Source organism: Vulpes lagopus, chromosome 8 (genome assembly GCF_018345385.1).
Source record: "Vulpes lagopus strain Blue_001 chromosome 8, ASM1834538v1, whole genome shotgun sequence".
NCBI lineage: Eukaryota > Metazoa > Chordata > Mammalia > Carnivora > Canidae > Vulpes > Vulpes lagopus.
Genome location: NC_054831.1, coordinates 42241915 through 42269579, shown reverse-complemented (window position 1 = coordinate 42269579; position 27665 = coordinate 42241915). Strand labels below are relative to the sequence as shown.

General features: G+C 38.3%; 1 protein-coding gene across 2 annotated transcripts; it reads left to right on the top strand.

The window, feature by feature from the left end:
- The first annotated feature begins 569 nt into the window (after positions 1-569).
- On the top strand, positions 570-26174 carry HSPH1 (heat shock protein family H (Hsp110) member 1). 2 transcript variants are annotated; one of them, XM_041766618.1, is made up of 18 exons: positions 570-1075; positions 3509-3566; positions 5802-5942; positions 6647-6769; positions 8907-9006; positions 10172-10305; positions 10731-10975; positions 11738-11966; positions 13628-13734; positions 13994-14127; positions 16170-16378; positions 18027-18158; positions 20699-20836; positions 21702-21827; positions 23003-23110; positions 23207-23326; positions 23724-23885; positions 25276-26174. In XM_041766618.1, exons 1-18 carry the CDS (start codon positions 969-971, stop codon positions 25480-25482), a joined length of 2580 nt encoding a protein of 859 aa, XP_041622552.1. In that variant the 5' UTR covers positions 570-968; the 3' UTR covers positions 25483-26174. The 2 variants fall into 2 exon arrangements, with proteins under 2 accessions (XP_041622552.1, XP_041622553.1); XM_041766619.1 differs by lacking the exon at positions 18027-18158.
- The last annotated feature ends 1491 nt before the right edge of the window (positions 26175-27665 follow it).

Genomic DNA, 27665 nt, shown 5'->3' with positions numbered 1-27665 from the left:
CAACAGAAGCAAACACAGAACAAACAGCAAACAAAACACCACCCGCAGACAAGGCGCGCAAAACCACTACGGGGAGCGCGGCCTCTCCCGCGGTCCCCCAAGACAAAGCCCGGTCCCGGCACGCACTGCGGCCGGGACTACACATCCCGGCATGCAAGGCGCACGTCATCGGCCAGTTGGACTACGGTTCCCGACATGCTCTGTTGACAGCGGGTCGGCCCCCTCGGGGTCTCGGGGTCTCGGGGTCTCGGGTCTCCGCAGACGTGGGGTTTGTTCCCCCCGCCCCCCCGGCCGGCCTCTCAGGGCCGCACACCATCACCCGCTAGTCAGTGGTAAGGATTACGATTTTCCCAGTCGTTCTCCATTGTCCGTTCTATTAGGACGGCCCAGAGCCTGCGGCTCGGGCGGGCGGGGGCGTAGGTGAGCCAGCCTGGTCGGCTCGAGCCAATGGCGCTGGAGCGGCTTCTCTGCCACTATGGCAACCGCGGCCGTCCCCGGAGGGACCAGCCACCCATTGGGTAGAATCTTTCGAGAAGGCTCGAGAAGAAGGAAGCGGAAGTGGCACGTGGAGGGGCCGGTGGAGGCGCCGGTGAGTAAATGCCGCAGATTCTGGAAAGTTCTGATCAGCGCGATACATAAGGCTGAGCCATTGGGACCTCCCCTTTTGGGTCTGTAGTTCAGCCCCGCGCGGGTGAGCGGTGGGTGCAGACCGCGGCAGTCAGCCCGAGCCTGCGGAGCGACCCGCGGAGGCCGATCGCCGCCCTCCCGCGCCTACCCCTCCGAGAGCCGCCGCCGTCCCCGGGGAGCCGGAGGCGCCAGCCAGGCCGACAGTCCGTGCGTCCGCCCGAGTGACAGGGAGCGGCCGGGGCAGAAGCGGCTGCCGAAGGAGCGGGCGGGCCCCCGGCGGACGCAGAGCCAGAGCCAGAGCCCGGGCGGAGGCGGAGGCGGAGGCGGATCGCGAGCCGGCCATGTCGGTGGTGGGGCTGGACGTGGGCTCGCAGAGCTGCTACATCGCGGTGGCCCGGGCCGGGGGCATCGAGACCATCGCCAACGAGTTCAGCGACCGGTGCACCCCGTAAGTGGAGCCTGCGGGGGCGCTGGGAGAGGTTCTGGAGCGAGGGGAGGAGGCCGGCGGCGGCCGGGGAGCCTGCGGGGTGGCTGCGGAGCGCCGGGCCGCGCGGAGGGCGGTGTGGGGGAGCGGCGCGCCCCTCCGGAGGTGCGGGTGCGGGCGCGGGCGCGGGCGCGGGCGCTCGCCCCGGAGGAGCGGCGGGGGCTTGCGGTCGGGCCGCGAGCGGGAGTGGGGTGGGGGCGTCTTGGCGGTTCACGGGGTCCACGGAAGTCCTAGAGCGGCGTGGCGCGGGGCTGCGGGCGAGCCCGCGACTTGGTTCCTTTCCTTGGCAAGCCTCGGTTGGCTTTTTCCGCGGCCGCCCCCGTTTCCCCACGCGGCTTCTCTGAGCTCGCGGTGCCGCCCCCAGCTTGTCCCCCTCCCTCCGAGCACATCTTTGCGCACCGCAGATGCGGGGCTGGCGAGTTTTTTCTTCCGCATTGTGAATCTCGAAATGAACGGAAGCTTCCAGAGCCTCTGTGCTGCTGCTTCCCAGCGAGCAGGCGGATTGTTGTTAGCGACCACGGAATCTCTCCTTTCATTGATGCCTCTTGGTTGCTAACGCACCATCCTTAGTGTCAGCCTTAGTGCCTGGGCTCATTTGTGAAGATGGAAACGTCCTTTTGCTCATTTTATGGGAGCCGTCCTAAATCGTGTTCTAGTTTGTTAATTTTGCACAGTTTAAATAAAGGAGGTAAAATGAAAATCGCACGCTTTGTGTTAGAACTCGGAGAGGAGTGTTGTCACTAAATTAAATGTTATATTCTACAGCGGCATGGGGTGGACAGAGAGAACATTTTATTAAAGCAACTTTTTCGAGGGGCTTGTTTTCTGGAGATAATACATGCAAACATATCTGCGTGTACATTGATGAAAATAATTGCTTACTTCTCCGGAAAATTAATGTAGATGTTTGTATTTAAATGCCTTAAACCCAAGATAAAAAACGTAGAATGAGAGAGTAAGCCTAAAGGTAAAATGACTATTTATATCACTATTTGAGTACAGATGGCCATTTATGAAAGTGCATGGAAAATAAGCAAATATTTGACAACGAGTAGCATTGGAAAGACTTATTCTGTGATTTTATCTATTTGCAAATTTACAGTCTGTTCTTTAGCTGTGTAAAGGGCTCTATAATTGTAGTGTAGTAGGAAAGGCAGTATGTCAGGCTTTTGTGCTTAGGTACAGTTTATATCTTTGTTCTCTTTGATCCAATAAAAGGAAGAAAAGCTGTTCAGATGAGAGTAGGAAAAAATTGGGTATGTAGCTGTAGTGACCACTGTGAAACTAAAGACGACAGATATGTCTATAAAAGGTAAACAGGGGCAGCATTGGAATTCCTTTTAATCTTTTGATATAATAGATGTTTCACTTATTTGCTTTGGCTACTGTTAATTTCAGTGTGGAAAATGAGTTAAGTCATTCTGCAAGTGAATAGTTATTCTGAGCCTGGAATGATTCACTGTTTTTGGAAGGTTCTGGCCTTTGCTTGAACACTTCTCTGGCTTTTAGGATGCTATTTAGCACCTGCTCAGATAATTTAGGTCTAGGGTATCTCCCTTTATAGCAGATTTGAAGTTGATTTAGTCTCATGTTTAATAGCCTCAGCATATTCCCATTTTGTTCATCACTTCTACCTACTTTCTGATTTAAAACCTGATTTGCTTACCTTCTCCTGATAAGACTGTGTGCTCTGTGGTACCATTCCATTTCCATTGCAGAGAAGCCTGTCTCACAGAAGTCATTTTTCATCTTTTCAAGGCTGACTTAATGTAACTAATTATTCACTGCTTTCCCTCAACTCCGCTCTGCTGTGGTACTTGTTCTGCATCATTTTTACTTGGCTTCCTTAAGTAGAGTCTTCCATAGAGGCCCGGCCCTCTCTTGTGCTTTTAGACTCTAGAAACATCACTTGGGCACACTTCTTTGGGTTTATATAAACCTTTTGATCCTAAAGAGGCTGATGCTGTATCAAGACAGCAGTGGGTTTGACAGTGACACTTAGATTTATGTGGAGTTGCCAACCAAAAAGTGGAATTATAACATATATTTTGTTAATTATGTGTCCAAGGACAGGTTAATAATATCTTTTATTCAGAGTATTTTCAGAGTTGGTGTCCACTTCCTAATAATTGGGGACCTGGAGAATTATACTGGTATTTGAAGTATTCGCAAATGCCCCCTGAACCATGAGCAGAGTTCTTGGGTAAGATGGCCACCTGGATTGGCAATGAAGTGGACTTCCACTGAGTATCTGACCAAAGCTTTAGAGTTCAAAATTGTGCTATAGTTGTGCTGCCCTCCTCCTCAATGGATGAAGTTTCTATTTTGTTAGTTTAAAGGTAACTATGTCTATGCCTTTTAACGTTTTTAAGACATTGTGGTTTGTATATCTTCTAGATCAGTGATTTCATTTGGATCAAAAAACAGAACAATTGGAGTTGCAGCCAAAAATCAGGTATGTTCTTTAAGAGAATTTCAACGTAAAATCTCAAAGGCATACAAAAGTATGAAATATCTTGGCTTATTTGAGTTTTAGAAATGTAATGTAAGTATTTATGAGCCCTTAGATAGATATTTTTCCTTCTGTTCCCTTCCTCTTCCTAAGATCTGCCGTACTATCTAATCTGCCAACTTTAATTTTTAGTAATTTTACTACCTTCTAGTTTGATTTTTAAAAATTATAAATAAGGCCTCTGAAGTTCTTTCATATGGGTTTTTTTATGATACACATTTAAGAGTTAAAGATTCCTTCTAGAAGTTCTGTATTTAAAAACCTTTTCAGGGATCCCTGGGTGGCGCAGCGGTTTAGCGCCTGCCTTTGGCCCAGGGCACGATCCTGGAGACCCGGGATTGAGTCCCACGTCGGGCTCCCGGTGCATGGAGCCTGCTTCTCCCTCTGCCTGTGTCTCTGCCTCTCTTTCTCTCTCTGTGTGACTATCATAAATAAATAAATAAATAAATAAATAAATAAATAAATAAATAAATAAATAAAACATTTTCAGGTTACTTAATAATTAGGGTAAGACTGGAAAAACTTTCTATATAGACCTTTGCTATCTTTAGGGGTTATCTGTCAGATACACTTGAAATGTGCAAATGTGAAGTACGTATGAAGTACACATGAGATTTTGAAGTCTTAAAGGGAAATAAGTATCTCCTTCATATTTTATATTTAGTGCATATTGAAATGACAGTATTTTAGATCTATTAGGCTTTAAGATAGGCTACTAAAATTAATTTCACCTGCTAGTTAACATGATTAGAAAATTTATGTATGCTCATGTTATAACTGGTGGGCCCTTACGGTTGGGGAGGAAAAAATAAAAGTTAAAAGAGCACGAAGTATGAAATCTCTCCTGAGAGGCTTTTGAAAAGAGCCTGAAAAAATTATTTTAGATACAGAAAATAGTACTGCTGAAGCAGAAACAAAACTCTAAATCCTGGAATGCTATAATAAGGCTAGTTGGGAGAGATACAAGATAAAAAAGGAAGGAAAGAAAGATAGCTATGAATGCTCAAAATGACATATTCAGAAGGATAGAGACACATTAGTGAAGTAACTCTTCCTAAATATGGCCATTTAGAATATTGATAACCAGACCTAAAATTCTCTTGCATTTTTTTGTGGTTATATGAGGAGAGTCAGTTGAGGCTCAGATCCGGTCTATAGGTTACTAGATACACTTCAAGTCAGTTTCAGAATTCCAGGGAATTTTAGTGTATAAATATGCTTCAATTCCATGTTATTTGGAAAACTAGCACTGCCAGCTTGTGGTCTTCCTTTAAAAGAAGTGGATCAGAGGAAACAGTAAATACTAAATTGTTTTGGTATTTTCGTTACTTAAGAAGTCTCAGCTTTTAATCTTTGAATTATTTCTGTATTTTAAATAATGTTCCCATTGCTGACTTCTGCGAGTAAAATATCCTTTGAAGTATGGGTCTTTTCATTCCAGAGCCTAATCATAAAAAATATGCAGTTGAAGGCATTCACTTAGAAACTTCTTGAATTTTCCTTGCCTCTTTTGCTTTTTGGTATAGATAATTAACATTCCCAATTATTATCCCAATCTATGTATTTTATTACACAAAATGTTTATCTTGACCAATTGGCAATTTATTAGGCTGTTAACAATTACCTTTTTGGGGGCACCTGGATGGCTCAGTAGTTGAGTGTCTGCCTTTGGCTCAGGTCATGATTCCAGGGTCCTGGGATCAAGTTCCACATCAGGCTCCTAGCAGGGAGCCTGCTTCTCCCTCTGCCTATGTCTCTGCCTCTTTTTGTGTCTCTCATGAATAAAGAAGATCTTAAAAAAACACACACACAATTAACTTTTTTTAAAAAAGTAATTTGACTTGTAGTGCTTCTAGATCTCCTTATTCATTTATACATTGGGTATAAAGTTTACAAGCTTAGTGGGGAGAAAGGCTGAAATAAACAGATGCAGTTGATTTGTTCAGGGCTTTAGTGCTAGTTTCCCCATCTTAGATTTTATCTTGCAGATTTTTAAAAAGTCTGGTGACAGTATCGCCTCCTGTTCACTCTCACTGCCTACCTTCTGGCATTTCCCAGGGTTGTGGAGAAAGTTATTTATATTCTTAATGGTTTGAGTTGTACAGTTGACTTTTTATAAAATTATAATTGCTGATGTTCAAATTAGAAAAAAAATGAAATTTCTAATTTCTTTTGCAGCAAATCACTCATGCAAACAATACAGTGTCTAACTTCAAAAGATTTCATGGCCGAGCATTCAATGACCCCTTCATTCAAAAGGAGAAGGAGAACTTAAGTTACGATTTGGTTCCAATGAAAAATGGTGGAGTTGGAATAAAGGTAATATAACCGAGCAACCTTAGAATACTTAGTAGGCAATGGAATTCACCTATAGAAAAAACGCTTAATACTTAATAAATATTTAACTCAATTTCCTAATTAGGTGAGGTTTTTGTTTTTTGTTTTTTTGTTTTTGTCCAGTTCTTGTAAACTGTAGGTGTATGTTCTAATGTCTGAAAATTATTCAAGTGGCATATACTGCTGTAACTTAATTTGTGTCATAACTTTTATAACTGTTAAAATTTAGGTCACCTTAGTGGTGGTTAAAAAAAAAAATCTCAGTTGTGTTGTTTTATCAAACTAAAGTCTATTCCATGACAGCCCATTTGTGGTTGTTTGGAGAGCAGTAGTGTAATGCAACCAGAAATCTGTTTTTAAACTTGCAGAAGGATCTACACAAAATAGTATTTGTCATAGTGATTCATTTCTTCAGTTAGAGCAGAAATTTACTGATTTCTATAATGTTTTGACTAGTACTTTGGGTGGAGGAATAATCTGCCCTAGCTTTTCTTCTGCTCCTTTGCATTTTCAGAGAGTTTATTGTTTTTGGGGGGTTCTTTTGGTTTCCCTTTTCTTTTTTCTTTTTAAACCACTGCAACAATAAAGATTTTCTGGAACAGAATATGTAATAACATTTGGAAGTTAGTATTAGCATGTAGCTTTAAGTACTATAATGTTTTATACGTTTTCTTTCCTCAATGTAGGTAATGTACATGGATGAAGAACATCTCTTTAGTGTGGAGCAGATCACAGCCATGCTGTTGACTAAATTAAAGGAAACTGCTGAAAACAACCTCAAGAAACCAGTAACAGATTGTGTTATTTCAGTAAGTAGAATTCAGCAAGGCAATGTGTTTTATTTTAATTTGCCTTTTTTGCTACTCTTAAGTATCAAATGTGTGAAACTGTTCTATTACTAGAGATCAGAATTCTACTGGACCATATTACCATAGTGTTCAGGAGCATTTCAGAATGTTTGAGTGGTGTTTTTAGCCAGAAGTTGCAGAGGTTCTTGACTGGATGTGCTGCAAATCAGAATCTCCTGTGAGGCTCTTTGGAAAAAAAGACTGATTGGTTGAATCAAGAGATGTTCTAATACACTGAGTTAACACATTGTTAGACAATTTGCATACTTAATGGGAGATTTTCAAAATTAGAATCATCAGTTGAGAACAGGTTGATTAGCAGCTTTACAATGTCCCCTAACAGTAGTGACAAAACTTAAGGTTTTTAACAGTGACAAGCCTGTTACCCTCAATGGGCAGTTGGTAGGTTAACAAGGAGTATTTGAAATGGACAAAAGTCATCTTTTATTTGGACACTAAAAAGGCAGCTGTAAATTCTGTTCTCCCAGATGTCTGTGGTTACTCTTTGATCCGCTGTGATTATACCCTGGGCTAAGGCCGTCTGTGTTGGACTTAACCTACATCATGCATGGTCTTTGTATTATAACATAGGCAGGGTGGCCTGCCCAGACCATTCAGAAGCTTTTACGGCAGTGTATCCTAGGATATGAAAGAATAGAGACAGAGGCTTTAAAAATTTCTCCTATTGCCTGTGCATGACAGAAGGTATTCTACTAATGGAGTATCTGGCTGTTGTTTGGAAAAAATAATATATGGTAAAATTAAAGAATTATAAGTCAGTGGTTCTTCCTTCCTTTTTTGCTTTGTTTAAATAAGCAAGTGGAAAACTGATGAAAGCAGTGTTCCTGATTTGAAAGGTGAGCAGAGACCCACTTCTGCTCTTGCCTCTTTCTGAAGCAGCTACAAATACTTTGGGGAAAAAAATGAAAGCCACTATACTAAGTTTTCTCTTCGGTACTTTCTAGTTAAGTGATTCTGTGGCTGTATTGTTAGATGTTCCTCCTAAAGAGTGTCCTAGTTAAAGTGCTGTCCTAGAAAGTCATCAAAAGTATTAACCTAGCTGTAAGCACAAGTCAGCACCATAAGAAACTACATCCTATCCCTTGAGCTGTTTTTGCTCTTTTTCCTTTTAAGAATATCCACAGGCTTTGCCTAAAAATGTTTTTGTAATATTAACAGGTCTACAGAATTAGAATGTACCCCACCATTTATTAATGCTTGAATGCAATAAATAGCAAAACTATAGGGTAGTGGCATATGCTAGAATTAGCTCCATATTATCTTTAAGGTCCTGCAGTATTTATCTGTAGTTCAGTTATATATTTAACATTAAATTTTGACTTAGCATTGTGATTTCCAGCTGTCAGAAATTTAAGATTAGCTTAGAAATGGTATTGCATACACTTAAAACTTTTTTAAAAATATTTTATTTATTCATGAGAGACACATAGAGAGAGAGAGAGGCGGGGGCAGAGACACAGGCAGAGGGAGAAGCAGGCTCCATGCAGGGAGCCTGACATGGGACTCAATCCCGGGTCTCCAGGATCACGCCCTGGGCCAAAGGCGGCACTAAACCGCTGGGCCACTGGGGGGCTGCCCCAAAAAACTTTTCTATTAGATAGAATTGGCAATATTAGCAAATACTCCTGATTAATTTTTATTTTGGGTTAAAATTTGGTTACAGTAAAGATTACTTTAATAATACAATTAGGGGGCAATTTTTTTTTTAAGATTTTATTTATTTATTCATAGAGAGAGAGAGAGAGAGAGAGAGACAGACACAGGCAGAGGGAGAAGCAGGCATCATACAGAGAGCCTGATGTGGGACTCGATCCAGGGTCTCTAGGATCACGCCCTGGGCTGCAGGCGGCGCTAAACCACTATGCCACCGGGGTTGCCCAAAGGGGCAATTTTTTTTTTTATTCTTCTGAAAGTTAAGATGCTTTTACTGGAGACTAAGTCTGAAGTTCTAATGTTTTATGGCTTCACTAGGCACCTATTTAGATGGACTGTTGTTGATTTATTATAAGTAAGTGGTTGTGAGGAATTTGTATGAGTATTCTAGACTAGTTAAAACTCTTTCCTTTCTTGTTCCCAGGTCCCCTCTTTCTTCACAGATGCTGAGAGGCGATCTGTATTAGATGCTGCACAAATAGTTGGCCTAAACTGCCTAAGACTTATGAATGACATGACAGCTGGTAAGGAAAATAAACTATATTTTTGTGTAGTAATGAATTATACTATCAAAATTAGAGTTAAGACACATCAGGTACATCACCAAACACTTTTTCATGTATTTGTAGAAAACCTAGCCTATTAAAAAATACGGGTTAGATTTGAAAGTAAAGAATTCTAACTTTTCCAATGCTTTTGTTTAATGAGAAATTGTCACTTTACCAGATGTGAGAATCTGTTTTCATTAAGAAATTCTTTTATGTATGTATTTTAATCCTTTAAATTACGTGTTTTGGATTTAGTTTTTTATTTCCTTACATGGTTTTTATACTTTAGTTTTCTCAAAACCTTAGAATTTGGGGTTTCACAACTGCCTTCACTATAAATATTAGTTAAGTTAAAAAAATTTTTCCCTCTTATATTTCCTGCATATATGCAGTTAGTCATTTGATCATTCATCTTCTGTCAAATATTGACTTAAACTGTATCATTTGCCAGGTATTGTGTATACAGATATAGTGGTAAGCAAAGCAATCACTGTTCCTCCTAGAGCCTTTACTGTCTTTTTATGATTATAGGTGAACAAAAAGTCAGTTACAATTTAGTGTATTCAGACAAAGCAAGTAAGACTTTTTTTCCGTTGTGTATCTAATATATATGTTTTTTAAAACTCCCAAAGCATCAATAAAGATGTGTTCTCAAGGTATATGTATCTAAAAATTCAGTGGTTTCAGAGTTTGGAAAAAGCTAACAGTCTCTTTAAGGTAGATCATTTATTTGCCTTGGGTCTAAAAAGAAACTAATAGGAACTGCAGTTGCTGTAGCTTGTGTATTAAATTCTTAATCTTTTTGGATAAGCAGTCTCCTGGCAGGTTGTGGTTCAAATGTAAGTATTGTGTAATGAGCCTGCTACTGTTTGTGGTTACATTTCATTGTATTTGCACCTTGTACATTTTCTCTGTCACATCTCTTCATACATTGGAAAGTGATAGAGCATTGTTCTAAAATCAGAAAGGGAAAAAGTATTGATGCCATGAAAATTAGTTCAAAGTCAGGTAAAAAAAGGAATGTGTTCACCTTTAAGTGTTTGAAGTATAGTCAAGTTTTCTGCATGTATAATAATTTTGGTAATGATGAAATTCCTGAGAAAATGTGAGCCAAAGAATTGAAATAATTATTTTTTTGTAGTTGCTTTGAATTATGGAATTTATAAGCAGGATCTTCCAGGCCTGGATGAGAAACCTCGGATAGTGGTTTTTGTTGATATGGGACACTCCGCTTTTCAAGTGTCTGCCTGTGCCTTTAACAAGGGAAAATTGAAGGTAAGTTATAAACTGGAACTCAGTGACCAAAACATATTAAATGTGTTGTATTTGTCATTACTTTAAGCGACTGAGCTTCTTGACTTTGTGGTTCTTGGTAATGAAGAGTTTTGGGTAATATCAACAAGGTATTATTCCTAAGGTTGCTGTCTATAAAGATGATGTAATTATTTTAGCATATTTGTAAGTATACTTGCTTAAGAAAGAGCAGTTTTTTAAGATGGTCTTGTATGTAATCATTAAAAAGAAATCAGCGATTTAGCGTTTCGTTTGGATTTGGTAGTAATATTTCTCTTGACTTGGATTTCGTGTTGTAATTTAGATAAAAGTTTTGATTCTATTAGTGTTTGAGTAGCAATATTTAAGATTCTAATTAAAAATATGATTGAAAATAACCAGATTATTTGTTGTTTTAACTAAATTAGGTACTGGGCACAGCTTTTGATCCTTTCTTAGGAGGAAAAAACTTTGATGCAAAATTAGTGGAACATTTTTGTACAGAATTTAAAACTAAGTACAAGTTAGATGCAAAATCTAAAATTCGAGCACTTCTTCGTCTGTATCAAGAGTGTGAAAAATTGAAAAAGCTAATGAGCTCTAACAGCACGGACCTACCACTGAATATCGAGTGCTTTATGAATGACAAAGATGTTTCAGGAAAGATGAACAGGTGCGTCTTGCATTCTGCTAGATTAAATAGAAGGAACTTCTTGCTGAAACTACAGCCCAGGTGTTAATCTAGCTGTGGTGTTGAGTGTCGTGGCCCACATTTCAAGATTGTATCTACACACTAGGACTGTTCACATCACTAGAAACTAGGGTCACTTCTGCAAAGGAGTGGTTTATTTATTTTTTTTAGGGCAGGGAGGGGCAGAGGGAGAGACAGAATCTCAAGTAGTCTCCTTGCCCAGCGCAGAGCCTGACATGGGACTTGATCCCACAATCCTGAGATCATGACCTGAGCCAAAATCAAGAGTTGGATGCTTAAACAACTGAGCCACTTAGGCGCCCCATGCAAAGAGGTTTTTAAGAAAGATCTTTGCTAAGTGCCCTCATGTTGGAGGTTTCTTTGTTTTTTTGTTGTTTTTTTGTATTTATCATCTCTTAGTATTTTTAGGCCAGTAATTGAATAATGGTTTCATAAAAGTTTTTGGAGTAAAACAGCCATCTTAATATAAAAGTGATTTTTTTTTCCAGTAATACCAGTAGAACTAGTTTTCTCCCCCATTTCTTTTCTGTACCTGTTTTGTAGATGTATATATTTTTTTAAAGTTACAAATTATAATACGTTAAACTTGGCCCATCTGGAATCAAGGTTGTCTAAGGAAAAAAAACAATTCACGGAGTTAATACTGTTTTAAAAAATTTTGGATAGGATACTGGTTTAAGATCATGTTTCTAAAGATTTATAGTGTTCGTCTTGTTTGCCAAGGGCACAATTTGAAGAACTCTGTGCGGACCTCCTGCAGAAGATAGAAGTTCCCCTTCACTCACTGATGGAACAAACTCAGCTCAAAGTTGAAGATGTGAGTGCTGTGGAGATAGTTGGAGGCACTACGCGAATTCCAGCTGTGAAAGAAAAAATTGCCAGATTCTTCGGAAAGGACATTAGCACAACACTCAATGCAGATGAAGCAGTAGCTAGAGGGTGTGCACTACAGGTACTGCTTTCTCGGCCCTTCTTTCTCTTGGGGCTAATTCTTTAAACCCATTTCTACTTTATATCATTGTGGTGGGGTCATATAGTAATAAGCAAGACCCTGTGTCTAGTTAGGTAACACAAGGGAGTTCACTTCTAAGCACATCCACATGGCTGTGGGGAAAAAAGGATCTTCAGATCTGGAGGATTGAGGAAATTTTTGATTAATGGAAATTGGCAGCTGATGTTTCTTAAGGAATAGGCATGATTCTGAGGGCACACAGGAAACAACAGTAAAGCACGAATTAGCTATGTGGTGGTGACAGTAGTTCCCAAGCGCAGAGAGGAGAATGAGAACTGCAACATGGTGTAATAAGGAAATGATTTAGGACAAGATTTGCAGTGCTAAAAGTATTTGTTAACAAGTGATTCTAGAAAATAACTCATTTTCCTCCAAACTGATTGTAACTTCCTTATCAAGTAAGAGGGCCACTCAGAGGTTTAAGTTTGTTCAGCCAAAGCAAAAGCACCAAAACTGGAAGTTACGGATAGGAAAATGACTACTTATATTTAGGATAATAATATAGTCACTAAGTAGTTTTAACTAAAGTTTCAAGGTAACTTCTTAAATTTTAATCTAGTTAGCACAGTTATTTTTAATACAAAACAGCAAGAGTCTTTGTACACAAAGATCTTTGGAAGGAGTATACTTAGTACTTTAAAAAAGGAAGACTATGTTGATGCTCATGACTGCTGATAAATCCACTGGATCCTTGGGGTGCATCATGGAGTTTTCCTTTTTGCTTTTTCCTTGATAATGCAGTATGCCTTTTTCTCTAATTCCCCAGAACATTGGAAATGTATGTCTATAGATGTAGAGCTATTTTGGCCTCTCTTTTGAAGGATCCTGTGCTAATCAGAGATTAACTTTTAGTTTAGTCGTGTAGTCAGTTTTATATGATTAATCTAAATGCATGTGTCGATGGGTGTTATCCACCCCAGATTTGAATTTACCATTGCTTCTTTTATAAAATTACCTAAAAATACGAACATTTTGGGTTTTATCTTTTTTTGACTTTCTTAAACATTTGAAAGGTGATGTGGGCAGAGCTGTTTGTGGGTATATACAGAGATTCAAAAGCGATACAGCTTATGATTGAAATTGTTATCAGGGCATTTTTGGCAAGGCCAGTGATTTATTCCTAAGCTCTTATGAAAGTTGCTATTAGTTAATAATTGTCCTAAGAGTCATTATATATTTTTTTAATTTTTTAAAATTTATTTATGATAGTCACAGAGAGAGAGAGAGAGGCAGAGAGACACAGGCAGAGGGAGAAGCAGGCTCCATGCACTGGGAGCCCGACGTGGGATTCGATTCTGTGTCTCCAGGATTGGCGCCCTGGGCCAAAGGCAGGCGCTAAACCGCTGCGCCACCCAGGGATCCCTAAGAGTCATTACATTATCTGCCTATATTTATTGATTGGCTTAGTACTTAGATATTAAAATCCTTTGTACTTAAAATGACTTCTACTGTAAGCAATTCTGAATTTGAGTTTAAACATACCATCTAATTTGAATTGAGTTTTGTATTAAAAGGTGAATGTAGTTTTTCATAATCTTACAGTAATCCTTTTTCTTTTCTCCTCTTCTCTCTCTCTCTTTTTTTTTTTTTTTTTTTTAAAGTGTGCAATTCTTTCCCCGGCATTTAAAGTTAGGGAATTTTCCATCACAGATGCAGTTCCTTTTCCAATCTCTCTGGTGTGGAACCATGATTCAGAAGATACTGAAGGGTATGTAATGGAAGATAACTTTATTCAGATACTGTATTTTAATATGGAGAAGAAAAATTGACACAAATGGCTTTTGCAGTTGAGGGTCTGATTAATCTGTTTGGGATCTTTAACAACCAAACCTATCAATGTCTCTCTCCTTTTGGTGTAAATAAATCGTGAAGTAGAATTGGTGAAGATTTCAGAGCATTTCTTTCATTTTGTGTAGCATAATAAGCTTAAGTGCTTGGAATACTGAATGCCTTTTTCTTTCCTCTAGGGTCCATGAAGTGTTTAGTCGAAACCATGCTGCTCCTTTCTCCAAAGTTCTCACTTTCTTGAGAAGGGGGCCTTTTGAGTTAGAAGCTTTCTATTCTGATCCTCAGGGAGTTCCATATCCCGAAGCAAAAATAGGTAAGTAAGTTTTGTGTGTTTACACTTTTAAAGACTTGGTGTGCCAATGTAAAATTTTTTCTCCTCAGTGATGTTGAATGGAACATAATTCCTTGTTAAAGGCATTGTCAGTTTAGAATAATGATGATGGAGAAATCTCTTCCTTTTATTCATGAATAAATTGGCCTGTAGAGATCAGCTTGCTTATAGTGCTGCTGTTTCTTCCATGTGTTTGTGTTTAGGGACAGACACATTAGTATTCTTTTTCTCTTCTGATACAGTCTCTACTTAAAGGATTACCACTTATTTTTATTCATTTTTTTTAAAGATTTTATTTATTTGTTTGACAATATGAGCAGGGGGAAAGGGAAAGGGACAAACAGACTCCCAACTGACCAGGGAGCCCAGTGCAGGGCTTGATCCAGGACCCCGGGATCATGACCCGACCTGAAGGGAGATGCTTAACCAACTGAGCCACGCAGTCGCTCTCTATTTTTAATATTAACCTTTCTTCTAGGTAGACTGTTACTTCCAGTTTAAAACCGTTGTGACAACTTCTCAAATGTACCTTTCTATTGTAATCCTTTTAAAAGTACAGGTTTTTTGGTACATTTTTCTTTGAGAGGTTTGATAATATCCATCTGTTTTGACTCTTGGTAACTGAAAATTTATGGGAGATATCTTCCTCAGCGGCCATGTGTCTTTCCCAGGCTGAGGGTAAAATTTGCCAGTATTGCTACATCTGTTGAGGACTCACCCTTGCCCCACACCTTTTCATAATTTGAAGAAGTCTAACATGAAGAGTTACGTTTTCTTTCTTACTACTTAACACTAAAAATATTCTGATGCAGAAGAGTTTTTTGCTGTTATGTTTTTAAACCATTTTTACAAATTTATTGCTAAGAAATTAGAGAAATCGTTGAATAGAAACTAAAATTTTAATAGGTTGGATTCTATGCATTAATTCTCCATTGTGCAAAGAATGAAATCCAAACTTTTCAGTATGACATTAAATCGATAGGTTATCACCAAAACTGAAAAGCTTGCACATACCTGAAGAATGATCTTACATCTCTCTCTCCTTTAACTCATCTTCGCTTGGAAGCCCCACAGTAAATGCTGTTACTTTAGATGGGTCTTACAGTAATTATTTCCTGAGGGTCCATTGATTTGATCATTACTGAATACCTATTCCAGCATCTTTCACTGACCTGGTAATTAGATCTGCAACTTTCTGTGCTTGTGTAGACAGCACCTGAAATTTGAAGATGTCAAACCCCCATACATAGTGCTTTGCACATACTATGTTCCAAATACTTCATTTTGGTTTAGCAGCCTCTGGAATAACAAGACCATTGGAGATGATAGCTAACACCTACCTCTTGGTTCTGTAGTTTTACGTGCTCACTGTAAATACTTACCAACTCTATCTACAGAAGCACACGTAGGTTAAGTAACTTGCAGTAGATTACACAGCTAGGATTCTAGTCCAGAGACTCTGGGTCAGAGTCCATACTCTTAACTCCTACTCAGTAATGCTCTGGAGCTATTGTATTTTGCATAATTATTTCAGGTTTTGATAATAGGTTTTATCAAACCTCTCCTATTGAAGGCATAAGAAATGTTTTGATTATTCAGTCAGAAAAACAGTATTCCCTAAAGACCCTGTAGGCTTAAAATGCATCTGGTGCTTGATACTGCCTGAGATCTCTGCCTTTTACTTGGTGTAACAGATTTTCATGTCTAGTTTGTGCTTACCCATCTGGAGAAATAGGGTAGGAGAATGCAAGGACTATTTATCATTAGTGTCTTACAGTATGTATTAAATAAAAATTCCAAGAGTGCTTTACCTTTGAAGGTTTTCTGGCACATTGAGAATAATTCCAGGCATTGAAGTATACCATACAACTAAGTTTATGTTTGTTGTTTATGTCTTAATTCAATTGGTAGAGAAAATGGGAGGATTTGGGAATAGCCGTAGTTTCAACTGTATTTCTTGGCCTTTGTCTTCTTTACAGACATTTAGATTCACTTCAAAAATTGTCAATTTCTTTTTGTTCCAGGCCGTTTCATAGTTCAGAATGTTTCTGCTCAGAAAGATGGAGAAAAATCTAGAGTGAAAGTCAAAGTGCGAGTCAATACACATGGCATTTTCACCATCTCTACAGCATCTATGGTGGAGAAAATCCCAACTGAGGAGAATGAAGTGTCTTCTGTTGAAGGAGACATGGAGTGTCCAAATCCGAGACCAGCAGAAAACTTGGACACTGATGTAAGTTTGTGTATAAGCCTTTGAGTTTGAATATATATTTGACTTAACTCCAGAGGAAAAGAATTAGAGAAGGGTTCTCAAAAATGTTTTCCTTAATTTTATTTAGAATTTTGGGGAATGATGATAGCAGTTGCTAGATGGTGATAATGTATAGCCCAGAATTTGGTGAATTCTGCTTAAATTCTGTATAGCTTAATTTGAACAGGCACATTATATAATAAGACTGTAATAATTGATCACAAAATAATAAAGTGTCTCTGAATTTTTTATAAGGCATTGACCACATATTGAGAAAACAGTGTTGACTGATGATTAAGAAAAAAAGAAAAAGACTTAAAAAATTAATTTGGTGAAATACATACCAAATATTAAAGCTGATTCATAAAAAACTATTGCAAAATTGACTTTAGTATTTTAAGACTTTTTAAAAAATTTACATGATTTGTTATATTGTGAGAGGGAAAGGAGATATATTGTGAGAGGGAAGGGAGAGAATTATCTGCATGGAATATAGAAAGTTACCATTTATATGTTTCCAGTGAGCATGAGTGCAGAAGAATTTAAAGAAACTTTGAAATAAATTAGCTCTTAGAGTTTACTTCTGGATAATAATCAGAAGTAGCTTAAACGAAGAGGCAAGTGGAACAGTGTTCTAGTTGAATATGATTATGGTATCCTGTGGTCAGACAACTCTTATCCCTAATTATCATTTTTAGAACATTTCAGGAACATTAATAATCTGAGCCTTCGTTGTGTTCTCATTTTTAAAAATTTCAAAATAATGCATTGAATGATCAGTGCCTTGTACTTTTCCATTTGGCTACAGACACCATTATTCTAATGCCTGTTGTATCAATCTCTTAGTATCTTTTGGATCTATTTACATCATGAGTGCCTTGTTTCAGTATACTCAGTACCTGCCTTAGAATCTTGAAGCTCTGAAAGAAAAATTTGAGAGACTTCAGGGTGGGCAGAAAGTAGGTAACTTAGAATGTTTTGGGCTTCTCCCAAAGATGAGAAGACTATAGCAAGCACTGATTTATTGGGGATTGAGGTCTACTAACATGTTGTAGTGCATATTCTTTATCCTGAGTTCTTCTGAGTTGGAAGTAGCTGGATCACAAAAAGAAGGTGAGAAAAGAGAGGAGTCTTGGGTATCTATCTGTAAGCTGAAATGATGAGTCCCTGAACTACTGATAGCTGGTTCCTTTATGCAACTGTTCAGTTCATTGAAATGGCAGTAAGTCGAGCTGCTGATGGTTGCTGGTGAACTTAAGTTTTGGAATCTTGTTTCTGGGAGAGAGGCCTGGAGTTAACCTCTTTCTTCTGCTTTTGAGAGTTAATAGCTGTGTAAAGTGAGGTGAAAGTTTCTTAAAGGAGAGTTCTTGATTGTCATCACATCAAAATGCCTACTGCTTGGTTATTTAACAATATTAACTGCTATCACTCAAAGAATTTCTTACAGGTTTAAGATTCATAAGGAGTTTTCAAATATTTTGTGTTTATTTTGCTTTTATCCAGTATCTGTTCTCCTCCACCTACTAAGATTTCAGAAATTGAGTGTACTGTCTTTGGTGCCCTATAACCTTTTAAATTTCTATAAGTACACCTGCTTTCTACATCCTTTGTGCCTGGGCTTTCATTTCAGAAAAATATCCAGCAAGACAACAGTGAAGCTGGAACACAGCCCCAGGTACAAACTGATGGTCAACAAACCTCACAGTCTCCCCCTTCACCTGAACTTACCTCAGAAGAAAACAAAATCCCAGATGCTGACAAAGTGAGTGACTCTTCTAGTTCATTCCTTTAGACAATGTTGCAACATGTGATCATTAATGATATCATTAAATCTGCAGTTTCAAGAGCAAGCACCAAGTTACCTTATTCTGTATAGGGTTTTTCTTCTAATTTTTTACATGTTTTTCAATTAAAATGAGTTAGAGGTGCTCAAACTCAACTAAGAGAATTGAATATCCTGCTTTAGACATGAAAGCTTCTCTTGATTAACTGCCACTTCAAGCACCAGGAGGCAAATGCATATTATTTCTTGTCTTCTCTAATGCCAGAGGTATCTGCATGTGAGGGACAGAAATCGATACATCCCTGTGCTGTGTGATGAGTTTTCACTTGAATTAGTCTGATGATAAATACATGGGCTATAGGAGTCTAGTAAACTTTTTCTCCTGTCAAATCACCTGTCAAATTTAAGTTAATGATGATGGTCTGCTGTTAACCAGATTGTACTTCAAAGTCCTTTTTCTTTGCCAGGCTTCCACAGTATGTATTGGAAGCAAAATTCAATATTTGTGCTTTGTCCCTTGAAAAACAACAGCTTCTAATCAGACTTTTAAAATTCATAGTCAGATACTGGAAAGTTCCTATTGTTACTCCAGATCATTCCGTGCTTTGCAGAACTTCACTCTTTGTACAGGTTGCTTGTTAAATTACTAGCCTTTCATTAGTGGTTTGTATTTCTCTTACCTTTAGATGAATTACAGACTTGTTCATTGGCAAATATACATTTTACACTTGGTAAAGTTTCCAGTTTTTACCGTGCCCTGACTGGTCCTGTGGGGATCCTCCTATGAGCTTTAGTTCCTGACTCTGAAAGCTGCCTTTCTGTCCTCCACAATGATGGTGGTAGAGCAGCATTGCTTTCTTTGCCACAACAGCTTAATGTCCCATCCCTCCCCTTCACTTAGTGTTGAGTATTAACTGACTTGTGCTGGTAGTCTCAGTGCCTGTCTGGAACATGCCATTGGGTACTATCTAATGTTCTTAGTTGTAAGTGGGACCGCTGGCGTCAGGCCTTTTGGAACGTTCTCACACACTCCTTTGGAGGGTTCTTTATCCATGCCTTGTCGAGTGCCATTTTGTAATAATGTTGGTTTAGTCAGTAGTTGGTCTAATGTTGTACCGTCAGAGTCTTATGCTGACTTTAACTGCCACATGTGTACTGTCATCCATTTGTTTATCAAATATCCGTCGTACGCCTGTGTTTTGCGAGGTATAGGTGTCCTCTAATTCATTTTCCTTGTGGTCTGTGCCCCCAGAGCATACACAGTATATTGATGGGTTCTCAGGTGCTCTAGGGTGAAGAAGACATGGGGACTGCTGCTGATTGACTAGATCCTTGCTGGTGAGACAACTGGCTACACTTCTGAGACCTGTGACTTATAGGAATACTGAACTAGAAGTCTGAGAAAAAGGAGTTCTAGTCCCACATCTGTCTTTGTCATTTTAGGCAAGCCACTGAACCGCTTTCAAGTTCCAGTTTCTTCTATGAATTGCTTAGAGTTCTAACAACCTTTTAACTTGCCAGAATTAACCAGTGGTGGTGCTCATTATAATGATGAGTCCCTCCTGCTTGACCAGTTCAGCCAGTCAGGGTGTATGTTTTATTCCCTCGGTTATTTTCTGATCTGTTCTGCAGTTGAGTTTCCTAAATTGTGGTCTTCGTCCTCTCAGCTGGTAGGAACCTGTAGAAATGGGAAATACATAGAAAAGTCTTGGAAAATTAAAAGCCATAGGAGATACTTACTTCTTTAGCCCTGTATTTATGTATTTTGAAAAATCTGCAGTAAACCATTAGAATTTGCTGCATCATTTCATTTTCTGTTTTAAGGCTCTTTTATCTCTTTTTACATCCCAGAATTGCTTGTGAAAAGGGGTATGACTGAAAGGCAGATAGTGGGAATAAGGATATTTATATGTATACATACGTATATGTATGTATATACATATATATGTATGTATGCGTGTGTATATACAATCCCCAAATTCAGGAGGAAACTTCAGAAGGCACTCATCAGTGTAGTGCTAATTGTAATTGAAGCAGATATAATACTGGGATATAGGGACTCAGGACTGTATCACAGGAATAGAATTGATTCTATTATGCTTAGCATTGGTCACAGTCTATCTTAGTTACTGTTAGATTCTAGACTGGTATTTAAAGATATGATAATTTAATAATAGTTTCGGCTTTTTTGGAGTCTTGAACATTGCTTATGGGGCTTAAAAATTAAGGACCTATAAAGAAAAGTGTTAGCAGGAGAGATTAAATTTAACATGCAAAGAGAAAAATATCCTGGTGAATTCTTGAGGAAAAATATGACCTATTTCACTTGTAATTGCAGGCCAGCTTAAAAGGAGTGGGTGGGAATTAGATGATCTGGACTCTTCTAACTTAGGATTATAGGGGCTTTATTTTTGCCTAAGTCTTTAGTAAGTATGATAGGGAGATTTTGCTGTTGTTGTTTTTAAGGATTAAGAATTTTCCCTTTTTTTTGTTTTTTTTTTTTTTACCCCTTTTCTAAGGCAAATGAAAAGAAAGTTGACCAGCCTCCAGAAGCTAAAAAGCCCAAAATAAAGGTGGTGAATGTTGAGCTGCCTATTGAAGCCAACTTGGTCTGGCAGTTAGGAAAAGACCTCCTTAACATGTATATTGAGACAGAGGTAAGTACTTCAGGTAAATATTTTCCATTCTGGAATCTATTAAGTAGTTTGGCCCTATTACCCATATTTGTAATAGAGAAATAGCTGTACTTCTTTCTCATACCCCAAGTTTTATACAGTTTTAGGAATAACATGAATCCAAAACCAGTGGTTCTTTAATTTTTTTTAACAAGTTTTAATCACAGTTTTGCATCCTATGAGAGAGATGTATACCATAGATCATTCTGTGTGATAGATAATTGATAGCCCAAGTTCTTGGAAGAAATTGGATGCCAGGATGTCCTAGCACAGGGCACAATACAGTTGGTATCTCAGGCCACACTAAATATTTCTGTTAAAATACATTGTACCTCTTTGTAGTCTAGAGTGTGTGAAATAATTTGAGATTTGCTTTTGTTGTTTTGTTTTGTTTTAGTGAGATGGCAATGTGTTTAAAATTTAATAATCATAGCTCGTTAATATTTCATAAATAAATAAATTTACTTATAGTCCTTGATTTCAAATATGGTTCCAGCATCCTGTGAACATTATATATTGGCCAATATTAATCCCAATATGAGACAACCATAGAATGATCTAAAAGAAAATTAAAACGAATTGGGTTTTTTCCTTCTTGGTATTAAACCTGAGATGCAAAAGCTATGTAATTTATTACATAACTTTAAAAAAATCGAAACCCACTATGTATTTAGTAAATGAGGAACTTTGTAAGATTTGTTATAAGTTTCATGAGTTATAAATTAGAACTGTTAACACTTTTTTGTTTTTTTGGCATAATTGTTGATTTACACTAGAGTCTAGTTAACGTTTAGTTACAGACAATAGAAGATTAAGGCTGGAATTAACCTTTTCTGTTTTCTGACAGGGTAAGATGATAATGCAGGATAAATTGGAAAAGGAAAGGAACGATGCTAAAAATGCAGTGGAGGAATATGTGTATGAGTTCAGGGACAAGCTGTGTGGACCATATGAAAAATTTATATCTGAGCAGGTATGTGTGGAGCTCTGTTCTTATTTAGATAATCTCATAAAGTGTTCCACATCAAATTTGACATGTATGTTTCTACTAGATTATCTAATGAGCTTTCTGAGAACAGAAAACTTGAAACAGAGATTGTATAAACAAAGTCCTGAAGAGAGGCTAATTAGTGAGGTGTGGTTTTACTCTAACTCGTCCCAATGACTTTTTAGTTTTTACCATCCAGAGAGAACCTATCAAACATTTATTCAGAGTCATGACACTACAGGTATGGGGGCTAGAAGGAGAAAAAGAGAAAATCCTTGGTTTTAAACACCTCAGACCTTTTGTTTCTATTTTTTTGTTATGATTCTGGTTCCCTTGGTTGGTCATGGTCATTGTTTTATCCCATAAGACTTATTCCTCCAGTCATTCCAAAGTTGATCGGGCACATTATTCCCTTTAGGCCTTTTCTAAGCTCCCACAGTCGTTGTGTGGCTCTGAGTAAATCCCAAAAGCACAACTGTGAAAATAGGGCTTGGAAAACAATTGGCAGGTAGAAATTTGGGATGGTTTTGGGATTAACTCTGGAGTTAAAAGAATTGAAACTTAAGGGTCAATTTTAATTCTAGGATCCTTGGGCTACCTTGTAATACATGTTAGTTTTTGGCTCTGCTCTGACATTTCCTGGATTTCTTATAATCGGGATTCTGAAGGAGAGATGACCCAAAGCAGGATAGGCCCCCTAAGGATAGAGTAGAAATACGTTACAGGAGTTAGTTCGGAATGATTTTTTTTCAGTGATGGAATTGTCAACTTGTCTCTTTCCTTTCCAGTATTGGATAGTTGTGGGAGTGATTAGAAAGTTACTTAAGACCTAATTGCTTTGGAGAGCAAGATCGTTGCTCTTCCATAACCCCCCCCCCCCCCCGATTCCAATGTACAGATTGTCCTAGAGTGGACTTCTGAGATATATTATTGTTAAGTCAGTAAGCGGAATTACTGTTAATCCATCATGTAAAAAGTATGGAGCTACTAGTGTTCATTGCTCCTTGATCCTTTTCCATAAAGAGAATCCAGCTAATCAGAGTGCCTTCTGAGAAATAAGATTGGTGACTTCGTTTTTAACACATCTAGGATGACTCTGTTTTGTTATGAAAACTTTCAAAGTAACCACTGATACACTGACTCTCACGTTACATATACAGGATCACCAAAATTTTTTGAGACTGCTTACAGAGACAGAAAACTGGCTTTATGAAGAAGGAGAGGACCAAGCTAAACAAGCCTATGTGGACAAGTTGGAAGAATTAATGGTAGGCCCTTCTCTCCCCCTAGAAAGCACTGTGTTTTAGACTACAGACTTTGGAAATGCAGTTAAACAAATGTTAAGTTATTACATTTTGTTTTAGAAAATTGGCACTCCAGTTAAAGTTCGGTTTCAAGAAGCTGAGGAACGACCAACAGTGTTTGAAGAATTGGGACAGAGGCTGCAGCACTATGCCAAGATTGCAGCAGACTTCCGAAATAATGTAAGTCTTGTATATTGTAAGTTACCTTAGGTTTTAATAAGCTAATAGTAAGTTGCGGAACCTTCACTGTGAACACATCTTCTTAAATAAGAAATTTGGTGTTTCAGACCAGAGGTAGATTTGAACTTCATGGAAAATTGGGCCAGATTAGAGGTTACTGTTAAATACTTATCTTTTTTTAAAAAAAAATATTTATTTGAGAGCATGAGCAGGGGTAGGGCCAGAGGGAGAGAGAGAAGCAGACTTCCTGCTGAGCAGGGAGCCAAATGCGGGACTTGATCCCAGGACCCTGAGATCATGACCTGACCCAAAGGCAGATGCTTAACCAACTGAGCTACCCAGGCACCCCACTGTACGTAATTAAGTCTACAGAATGACCATGCCTTTTTCCGTTCAGGATGAGAAATACAATCATATTGATGAGTCTGAGATGAAAAAGGTGGAGAAGTCTGTTAATGAAGTGATGGAATGGATGAATAATATCATGAATGCTCAGGCTAAAAAGAGTCTTGATCAGGATCCAGTTGTACGTGCTCAGGAAATTAAAGCAAAAATAAAGGTAGGCATTACTGTCTAATGTTTACTGCTGTGTATTCTTTGGGACTCAAGTTGCAATCATGTGAACTTTGTTTTTAGGATTTCATTTATTTATTCATGAGAGAGATAGAAAGAGGCAGAGACACAGGCAAAGGGAGAAGCAGGCTCCCTGTGGGGAGCCTGATATGGGACTCGATCCCAGGACCTTGGAATCATGCTCAACCACTGAGCCACCCAGGCATCCTGCAATCATGTGAACCTTAAATAAGCTCTTTGATCAATCTTTTACCTCCTCCTGATTGAGACCAGATTTCTGAGTTCATCATTGATACTACAAAATATTGACGACCTTATATGCTTTTCTTAAATTTCCATTTCTTCATTATTCATTCAAAATTTCCATTTCTTCATTATTCATTCAAAAACATATTTGTTGAGCCCCTACCACATGGTAGCCATTGTTCTCAGGTTAATTTCAGACAAAGTCAGTTCTTGCCCCTGTAGCAGTCATCTGGTTCGAGGAAGGCTTGTCAGCAACAAGTATGAGAGGAAGTGTATCAGATGGTGTCACATGCTGAAGACAAAAATAAAGTAGTCAAAAGGATTAGGAGATTCTGGACACTGGAGGAGGACTCAGAATGGTATTTTATCAAGAAAGGCCATGCTGAGTGTGTGAGGCTTTGAAGAAAGTTGAGTAGAAAACCAAAGAATGCTTTCCATCTGGAAAAATGTTCAAACACAGTGAAAGAGTTGTGAGCCTTTTGTTTTGTTTTTAGATTTTACTTACATATTTTAGAGATAGTGAGCAAGCATGCATGCTAGTTTGGGGGAGGGAGGGAGAGGGAGAGAGTATCCCAGGAGTCGTGCAGACATGGGGCTCGGTTCCAGGACCCTGAGATCTTGACGTTGGCTGAAATCCAAGACCCTGAAGCTCAACCCATGGAGGGAGCCACCCAGGTGCCTCCAAGAATCATTGGCCTTTGAATCATGAGCCTTTGAAGTCAGAGGGCTATAAGCTTGAATCCCTGTTCTTCACTCACTAGTTTTCTTGATCTTGAGGTTGAGTTACCCAACCTCTCTTGAACCATCTTTCCTCTTGCACAGGTGGGGATAATAATTTCTACCTTTCAATATTGTTGTGAGGTTTAAATGAAGTAATAACATTTGAGTTAGTACTTTTAGTACTCTGCAGGTTTCTGACTCATCATAGAAAAATATTCAGTGCTCTTTTCTCTTTTGATTAGAATTCAAGCCATAGGTTTGGGCAAGTGTAATGGGAAAGTTGAATTCCTTGAGATGTGTATAATTGGGATTGGTAGAAAAATAACAGTTCAGGTGTGTTAGGAAAGTAATTGAAAATGACTAGATGGATCAGAGTTAACCTATTTACTGGTTTTCTTTTCCTTGCTTAGGAGTTGAATAACACTTGTGAACCCGTCGTAACACAACCCAAGCCAAAAATTGAATCGCCCAAACTGGAAAGAACTCCAAATGGCCCAAATATTGATAAAAAGGAAGAAGATTTAGAAGGCAAAGAAAATTTTGGTGCCGAGCCTCCACATCAGAATGGGGAATGTTACCCTAATGAGAAGAGTTCCATTAATATGGACTTGGACTAGATATTATTATGTTGGCTTAGTCCTTCAATGAATAAAATATTTTTGCCATAGTATGTGATTCTACATAACATACTGAGACTATTTATATTTTCTTTTTTTAAGGATGTTTAGAAATTTTGTGTATTATATGGAAAGAGAAAAAAGCTTAAGTCTGTAGTCTTTATGATCCTAAAAGGGAAAATTGCCTTGGTAACTTTCAGATTCCTGTGGAATTGTGAATTCATACTAAGCTTCTGTGCAGTATTACCATTTGCATCACTAAGGATGAAATTGACTTTTGTCTTTTGGAGAAACTAAAACTGTACTGCTTGTTCAAGAAGGCTGTGATTAAAATCTTGAGGCATTTGTTCCTGCCAAGGTAGTTTTCTTGCATTTTGCTCTCCCATTTCAGCATGTGTGTGGGTGTGGATGTTTATAAACAAGACTAAGTCTGACTTCATAAGGGCTTTCTAATATTAATTCTGAAAAATAGAATACAACTTTTTGCTTTGATATTAAAAATCAATGAGTAAAGCAAAAGCTAGTGAAATGTTAGCATGCAGAACAAAAACTTTCAACTATATCTCTTGTTATACAGTACATTGTCATGTGGAGGTGTAAATTGGAAGAAATGTTGATTCTGTTTGTAACTGATATTGTGAAGCCTTTTATGAGCTTTAAAATAAAGTTCATCTTATGGTGTTATTTCTAAACGGTTTTGTCACTAACTCCAAAATGAAATCAGGGGAGGGGAAGGTGTATAAATTGTAGCAGAAATGAAGTTATTTAGTATGAAAATCTGATTCTCCTTTTTTGCTGTTCTTACATGTGCTTTCTCCTGATAGAAAAGTAGCATATATTTATTACAGTAAATTTTTTAAATATATAAAGTTGAATATAGCCCTAGCACGGGGAGGGGGGAGAAGAACATTAACTTGTTGCATATCCTTCAAGCCTTGTCTTAATGATGGGGATGTGTTGGGACAGGTATGCATGTTACGTGTTTGTGTAGGCTGTTTTTTAAAACTGTATAACCAAGGAAAGAAGTGAATATAGTCAGGTGTTGCAACTGCACTGCTTTCCTGAGTCCCAATATAAAGACATATTTAACCAGTCCCAGTGTTGGTGGAGAGGTTTTTGTTATCTGAGGCTGCAATGGATCCTATCTGCTTATTTTCTAAGGACAAGAAGGGTTGACTTGCTGGGGAAGACATGCATGCTTAGGTTAGATACAGTCCTGAAATACTCCAGGCACTCCAGTTACTCAAATTTTAAAGCCCATACTCCAAAAATGGCCACTAAGTACTAAGTAGTTTGTTTTTGTGTATGTGATGTGCACTTTAGCATTGTAAGTGTTCCTATTTGTAGTTCATAAATATCTTATTCTTATTGATAATGTTTGAATGTTGATCTTCTAGAAAATGTTCTTAGTAACACTCTTAACCATTTGCCGATACTTCACACATTTTCCCAATTCCAATTTGTAATTTCTTTGCACCTTTTTTAACCATATAGAGTCTGTCTCTTGTGCTTTTTCTTATTTCTTAGTGCATATTAATATATACTCATTGCGTATGTGGCCCCCATTGAGACATGAAGATAGGTTAGTGATCTGTGTACTATTGGGAAGCCCATAAAAAATGAAAGATTTTTAAAAATATGAATGGGAGAACTTTTTCTTCCACCCCAGAAAAGTACCTGGTGATGATAAAGGAACTATCATCTGGCCTAAGTTGTTGTAATTAAAGGTTAGAAATTTTCTGTAGTATCACTTTTCTGTAAAGTCTTTTATAAAATGACCTTTTTTTTGGATGTGGGGGAAAAACACAATGTCAATGTTGACTACTTTGTGGTATATATTAACAATTGTGTGAGCCTGCATTAGATATATCTAGTAATCACCTAGAATCCTCAGGACATGGACTAGTTTGGGTAAGTGCTCTTTTTAACAAAGCGTTGAATTTTATATTTGATTTTCACTTAAATTGTAACTTCATGACAATTATTTTTAAAAATGTCTACTCTCTAGGGAACATAGGTAGTAACTAGCCTCTTTGGCACTGGTGGTAACAACTTACTAGATAGGCCCAAGGCAAGAAAAACGAAAGCAAAAATAAACTCTTGGGACTTCATTAAGCTAAATAGCTTCTGTACAGCAAGGAAACAAATGAAAAGGCAACCTTTGGAATGGGAGAAGATATTTG

Excerpts from the sequence above, each read along its gene's own strand:
- HSPH1 (XM_041766618.1), top strand. The coding sequence starts at position 969 with ATGTCGGTGGTGGGGCTGGACGTGGGCTCGCAGAGCTGCTACATCGCG. Across the intron at positions 13,735-13,993 it reads GATTCAGAAGATACTGAAGG|GGTCCATGAAGTGTTTAGTC; the intron begins GTATGTAATGGA and ends TCTTTCCTCTAG. Across the intron at positions 23,111-23,206 it reads ACAAGTTGGAAGAATTAATG|AAAATTGGCACTCCAGTTAA; the intron begins GTAGGCCCTTCT and ends ATTTTGTTTTAG.